The following is a 7,417-nucleotide window of genomic DNA, read 5'->3' as shown; positions in this document are numbered from 1 at the left end:
AATATTTTTACTTTTTAACCAGCAATGTCCAGTGTGAAGTGACCTTTCCCTTTCAGATACAGGGCCTCTTTTATGAGAAAACTTGAAGGAAACATATCAAGTCCCAATGAATCTTATTACAGCACTACTTCTATTCGGTAGCATAATTTTTAGAAAACATATAAGACTGGAAACTAGGTGAGCAGCTATTCCGAGTAGTGCAAGCCCTTCTACAGTTAAAGCCAAAAAATCATTTATTTGCTGAAATGTTGCTATTTCTGCACTTAATGTAAGAGTAAGTGTGTGTGTGTGTGTGTGTGTGTGTGTGTGTGTGTGTGTGTGTGTGTGTGTGTGTGCGAGCATAGTCATATTTGTGCACACTTTCATACACAATATTTGCACTATATCCAACAGTCTGGTAAGGTTTTTGGACGAACCAACAAATTAATTTAAACTTTTGTAATTTCCCGCAAAAACATAGCAGAGTATATTATAATTAAAGCTCAAGACTGGGTTGCGAACAGCAAGAACTCAGAAAACGTAGCGGATCTGTCCACCATGTACACCACCACCACGAATAGGTCTAGGAGCTTACAAAATAGCGGTTGCGCAGCTTATAGGATTTTCTCAAGCAGTTATGTTTTACAAAGTGAGGAATGTAACAGTATGTATCCTCTCTTTTTAATCAAAATACACAAACGGAATTAATAACTTCTTGACCAGTCCAATATTTTTTCTTTTCCTTTACCTCGCAAAAATCACTTCGTTTACATTAACAGAAGTTTTAAAAGTCAAGTAGCAACCTGACAAACCAGCCACGACTGAAATGCGGAAGTGTTTGCAGAGCGAAATCGGGATGTCGAAGCTGAAATCCGACACTCTAATCCGCATTTCCAACAGCAATATTGAAATAAAACGTTTCAAAAGCATTTGTGGCTGGTTGCGTCATTCGCCAACAATCATTAACTCCGGCGGAGTTCAAAAGATGCTACATGGATAAAATAACAGTGTGTTGATTTACACGACCAATCATAAAGGATATCGGGAATTCAGTTTACAGAAAATTGGACTAGAGTGTGATATTAGATCCTCTCGGAAATCTTGGTTGTGGTGACAGCCTGATCTGCAGCGTAGCTCAAGAGCTAGGTTAATTTGACTAATTTGATTCTAAGTAGGCGGAGAAACGTACGAGTGGACTCAACATAAATTCAGAGAGACTTTTTATTCAATATCGTCTTCCAGTACTTTCTTCACAGGTTGCAAGCTTTGGAACAACTGCAATGAACAGAGATTACAGTAGTTTGGGAACAGTGTTAGCATGCGTAGTGTTTTAAAAAATATCGGTCATATGTAAATGACACGTTTGGAACGGCTGGTCTCTAATGACTTAGGAAGACAGTGCGTTCAATCTAAATTAGTTTTGTGTTGTTGTGTCACAGCAGATCACATCGTTGGAGGTTGTTGGTGTCGTCGAGAAGGCCATCTGTCGTGCATGTGCGCCATTTTGCTAGGGTTTGGCACAGAGCTGGAAGGCACTGTGTAGATATTTAAGTAGTATTTGGTAATCTAGTTGTATTACCATTGTGATTTTAAGATGTCATCCTCTTACAACAATACTGAAGAAAGTTCTTCTGATCGCAACGTGGAAATATGGAAAATAAAGAAGTTAATTAAAAGTCTGGAGATGGCCAGAGGGTGAGTAAACATGTGGTCACATACGTGGCTCTTACATATTGCAAAACATGTCGCAAAATTTCAGAAAGGATATTTTAAATTAATGCTGAAGATGAAACTTCGTGCAGTCAGTTGCTTTTAACATCAACTTGGGGAGTTGATTTTGCTGCCAATATCGAGTTAGCAAATTACCGTGTAGTCATTTTCGTTCTTTTTCAGAAATGGTACCAGCATGATATCGCTCATAATACCACCAAAAGATCAAATATCGAGAGTAAGCAAGATGTTGGCTGATGAGTTCGGAACAGCATCGAACATTAAATCTAGAGTAAATAGATTGTCGGTGTTGGGCGCTATAACTTCCGTGCAACATAGATTAAAACTTTATACAAAAGGTATGAAAAACATTTATTATGTTTTGAGCATTATGAGAAGTCTTAAGAACCTCGTAACGGTGACCGCTTTACCTTAGGCAGATCATGACCTTAGGCAGATCATGCAGTAGTGTGACATGTTTGGTTATGTTATATAGAGGCCGCCAAACCATGACAGTGTAATTCTTGTGGGGTATTGGAGTATATTCCGCGAGAGAAAGAGATATTTTGCTTTGGTGGTAACATTTGGCTATATTATAATACGACTGAAATTTGCAATAGTCTTGTGTTTCAGTGGTAGTTTTGTATTTGTGTGTACATAGACTAGTAGATTTGTCATTTTTGATGAATTATCAGGAATTTGAAGCTCCCTGTGGTTATGATTGAAACTATCTTTGAAAGTGGATTTCACTTCCCTTTCTGTAGCTGAGGTCATAATAAATGCTCCACTAGAAACCAGAGAGCTTTCCAAGGCCTTTATTAATCACTCATAGTGTTTCCAGTCTAAAAAAAAGATGTATTGAATGGTTTTAATGGGTATGCAGAAAATCATAGGTGTATGGAACGTTAGCTTTATTCAAAAGCCTGTTATGGATATAATAGTAAAAGAAATTTAGCTTTTGTACTCCTTTCATAGCTGCTTTGTTTGGAGGATATGTGTCTCACAATAATATGGAAGAGGAACTATTCTCATTTCACATGATGTAGACTAAATATTTTTCCTATTTTGCATATGCTGTGTTGGTTCACCCCTGTAGAGCTGTTGTGTAGGTAATTAAGAATTTAAAATTTAAGACTTAAGCACTAAAACTTAATTGAATATGTGATTACCTTGAAGTAGTCATGGTAATATAGTTTTAAGAGAATAAGAAAATTCCGTGCAGTTTCTATTTGGGATTAAGATGTTTTATGTACTTGTTATGTTACTTTATAAATTGAAGAATTGATGTAGAAGTTGTGTGTGTAATAAGATGTGTGTAATTTGATATTTCTTTGCGCTTGAATACTTCGAGTAATCTATTAAATTGTGGATAGAGCTCACACAGAGATCAAGGAACATATACCATATTATTGCCATAATGTGAAAATTTGTGTAATGTACATTACTTTCGATGCTTTAAATAGTAGGCTTGTTATTTTGTGAGAAATATTGTAGTGCATTCTTAGATGTTGAAATATTGTCACATATATCTGTAAAAACAAATGTTTTGGAAATTTTCTTATTTTAAACTGGAATACATTGGTTTCAAAGAAAGAAAGCAAGCAAGCCATTTTTCCAAACTCGAATGATAAATTTGTGATTCCTAGCTAGAAAATTGGAAAACTGATAAATTACTCTTATAGACATCACTTTTCTTTGTGTCCAAATTCAGAAATGAAAATGTTTGATTGTATGTGGTTTCTGAATTGACAATATTTGATCTATTAATTCTTCAATGTTTCAGTGCCACCAAACGGGCTGGTAATATATTGTGGAACAATAGTTACTGATGAAGGCAAAGAGAAGAAAGTTAACATAGATTTTGAACCTTTCAAACCTATAAATACATCATTGTATTTATGTGACAATAAGGTAAGAGTAATAAATGTTTGTTCCATAAGGAAGTTTATTTTCTAAAAGTAAATTTTGGTATTAATGGGAAATAAATTAGAGGTTAGCAATATGAGTGAAAGTGTGCTGATGGGATGGTGTAATATTTTACATTTAATTTTGAACAAAGTTGGACTGTTAACTGAACATTATCTGCATTTTTTTCAGGGAAGGGTTATTGCCTATGAACTGAATCATGTTCAGCCTTGTATATTCATTCATAATTGTAATTAACCAGTAATTGAGTTAAATTTGAGCCAACAGTTACCTTAGAATAATTAGTTTCCTGGTAAGGCTGTCATAACTTTTTAATTAAGGAGTTAGACAATATTTAGTTTCTGGGCCATGCAATTTTTCAATGTATGTAATGTGGTAGTTAAAACTGCTACAGCTTTTAAAGGCATGTAAAGGTCTTCCACGCGAGAGGTTATCATGAGAAACTAATTGAAGAAGCCTGGAAGTGTAGACATTTTGTGATTTGTGCATTGTAAAAGTGGTTTAGCGAGAGAAAGTTGTTAACCAGTGCAACCATCAGGACAAATCAGGTTTGTCAGTTTCTCTATGGCCAAGCTCCGAACTGGTAATCCCTGGGATCTTTCTGGTCAGATCCAGTACAACATACCCTACTGGTGAGATCCAGTACAAACCAGTTTGCTCACTGAGGTCAAAGCCTTACTCTTTGTCTCACCTGTTCCCATTGTTGTGATTTAACCTTAATATAGCAAAAAGTAAAGTAACCCTGACAATACCTAAATGTAATGTCAGAGATATTCTAAAATCTGAGCAGCATTCTTTTTACTGACAGTTAAAAGTGCAATATTAAATACCTTATTAAGAGATGCTCATAACTTCAATAAGAGTAGATGAGGTTATTTCTTTGGTTTTCTGAAGGTGTATACTCTTATTGGAAGAACAGATAAATATGAGAAATTTCAATTTAAATAAGTCTCCTTTTAATTATGGGAAGCATTGAATGGTTATAAGAATGTCCTTACTTTGGCAATGGTTGAGACATTATAGCTTGTCAGAGAAATAATTAATCATGTGAAACTTCCAAAGAATCCTTAGAATTAAGCTACACTATTTAGAACATTTTGATATTGTACTATGAAAGAACTAATTTTGTGGGTATTATGTTGATTACTCTGAAATCTCAATTCATCACAAGTCTCAATTGATTTATGTGGAAAACTAATAGATATGCCCTTTTTACAGTTTCACACAGAGGCCTTAACAGCTTTGCTTGCGGATGATAATAAATTTGGTTTCATTGTTATGGATGGTAATGGTGCTTTATTTGGAACATTGCAAGGAAACACGAGAGAAGTTCTTCACAAGTTCACGGTAGATTTACCGAAAAAACATGGTAAGAGTGTGTGTGTGTGTGTGTGTGTGTGTGTGTGTGTGTGTGTGTGTGTGTGTGAGAGAGAGAGAGAGAGAGAGAGAGAGAGAGAGCGCAAGCATTAAAAATACACCAGTTAAGTATTGTTAATCTGTGGGAATGGAAATAAAAAATAACAACTTGGTACTTACAGGAAGAGGTGGTCAGTCTGCACTTCGATTTGCAAGATTGAGAATGGAGAAGAGACATAATTATGTGCGCAAAGTTGCAGAGGTTGCAACAACTCTTTTTATAACGAATGATAAACCAAATGTAGCTGGAATAATATTGGCTGGCAGTGCAGATTTCAAGACTGAACTTAGTCAGTCAGATATGTTTGACCCAGTGAGTACATTTTTGGCTTTGATCTTTTATTTTATGCCAACTTCTAAGAATTAGTTACCTCACCAAAGTATGTATGGTGTTATTTGCTATGTATATTTTATTAGAACAAAGTAACAGGCTTTTGCATGAAGAGCAAATGCAGTTTCGGGTGTGTTCATCAGATTGTCTGTGTGCTGTCTTGTGGTGGTAGTTGTTCGGTTTACTTTTCTAAAGGATTCTGACTGAAATTTTTATTTCACTTATATCAAAGTGTCAGGTAATGTAAATCTCTTGTATCTATATTTAACTGATTTTGCTGATGTGTGCTATAGTTTCTGAATTATGGTTCACATTCAGAAGTAGGTTTAGAATCCCCATCCAGTCTTTTTTTCCCATTGTTTCTCTGAATTCCTGAAGTTGAATGCCAGGATGGCTTCTTTGAAAAGTATACTGTTCATTTACATCTCTACCCTTGCCCAGTATGAACTTGTGGTCCATATCAAATTGACAGAATGTTAAACTCTAATGTATATTTTTTGTTGTTGCAGGATGTGTGTGTGTGTTTAAAAAAATTTTTGATATGATTGCATTGCTTGTAGAGTAACAGGGATGTTGGGCATGAATTACAGATGGTGGTATGACGTGCTTTGATACTCGTAAATCACATTTCATTTTAATGAATTAAGGTCGTTTCTGATTGGAAGGGTTGCGGCATGCATATGGCACCTCATAACTGTAATATTAGTTGTTTCGTAAGACACACGTTGATCATCAATCATTTCCTTGTATGAAGGCATGTAATTGTTACATCAAATAGTTATGTAGCAACAATTCATGAAAACTTGTAAAGCTGCGTGCATGTAATAGCACAGAGAGTGGTGCCATGGAAGTTGGGATTCAATTATATGTAAAAATTTTCAGTGAAAGCAAAACAAGATATTGGCTGGCTTGTGAGATTGTTATTTGCATCAAAATGCAAACATCTTTATCGCAATATCGTCATAACAAAGAAAACAATCAATTTTTAACAAAATAATGTAATTGGATGGATAAAAAATCTACTCTCCAAACGGTGGCAGAATGCATACCTAAAAAGGTTATAATTAGGCAAGCTTTTGGAACCAGTGACTCCTTCAGGTAGAAGGGTTGAAGAGAAAGGAAGAGGGATGAAGGAAAAGGACTTTAGGTGTAGGGAAAGGGGTAGATTTTGGAAAAGTCACTCGAAAATATCGGTCAAGGGAGATTTATCGGGCGGGATGAGAACGAAAGACTAAATCATTATCCAGGAGTGCTAGTTACGCAGGGGAAACCTTGAACTTTGTAAGGTAAGAGGGGTACAGGTAGAAGTACAGCTGTGAGGACAGGTGGTGTTCTACTTGGATAGCCCAGTTGGTAAAGCACTTACCTGCAAAGTGCAGATGACCTTGATTGAAGTTCCAAAATGGCACAAACTTTTAATCTGCCACGAAGTTTCCCTAATATTGTTACCAGAATGGAGAGTATTGGAAGGATTTTCATTTGACATATCTAGAGCCATACCTTTCAACATGGGAATGAACTGGCCCTTTAAGGCTGAGGAAAGGAGCCAAAATTGAGTTTCAGTAACCAATATTAGAAAAATGCTGTCCTCACATTTGACATTTGTACGTGGAAATCGTGAGAATGTGAAATGCAACATTTCATAAAAATAATCACTAAAACATGTTTCGCATTATCATTCATATGTAATTTTCCTGCCCATACCTATTGTTTCGTAAATAAATTTGTAAAATATTTGACAGCTTGACTTATTGGGCTCCTATTATGCAGTCATTTATAAAAGCCAGGACCCTGCTTCAATTACCTTGGTACACTGTCAAATATATTGGGAAATATCTATGGCAAAGTTATTTTCAGTGATGTTACAAGCTATGTATTTGTAATTGGATGGATAAAAAATACTCACCAAGTTACGGCAGGAGAACACACACAAAAAGGTTTTACTTGTGCAAGCTTTTGGAGCCAGTGGTGTCTCGTTCCAGCAGAAGAGTTGAAGTAGGCAGAAGAGGGGTGAAGGAAAAGAACTGGAGAGGTTTAGGAAAAGGGGTAGAGTTG

General features: G+C 35.8%; 1 protein-coding gene across 3 annotated transcripts in view; it reads left to right on the top strand.

The window, feature by feature from the left end:
* Positions 1-1,245: 1,245 nt before the first annotated feature.
* Positions 1,246-7,417, top strand: part of LOC126415245 (eukaryotic peptide chain release factor subunit 1) — a 50,980-nt gene continuing 44,808 nt past the window's right edge. For all 3 annotated transcript variants that reach the window (XM_050083416.1, XM_050083417.1, XM_050083418.1), the window contains exons 1-5: positions 1,246-1,674; positions 1,873-2,048; positions 3,473-3,600; positions 4,834-4,984; positions 5,154-5,344. In XM_050083416.1, coding sequence (XP_049939373.1) covers positions 1,574-1,674; positions 1,873-2,048; positions 3,473-3,600; positions 4,834-4,984; positions 5,154-5,344 — 747 coding nt within the window. In that variant the 5' untranslated portion in view covers positions 1,246-1,573. The remainder of the gene's footprint in view (positions 1,675-1,872; positions 2,049-3,472; positions 3,601-4,833; positions 4,985-5,153; positions 5,345-7,417) is intronic.

Source organism: Schistocerca serialis, chromosome 1 (genome assembly GCF_023864345.2).
Source record: "Schistocerca serialis cubense isolate TAMUIC-IGC-003099 chromosome 1, iqSchSeri2.2, whole genome shotgun sequence".
NCBI classification, from domain to species: domain Eukaryota; kingdom Metazoa; phylum Arthropoda; class Insecta; order Orthoptera; family Acrididae; genus Schistocerca; species Schistocerca serialis.
Note: the sequence above shows the minus strand (reverse complement) of the source record. Positions and strands in the feature narration are given on the sequence as shown.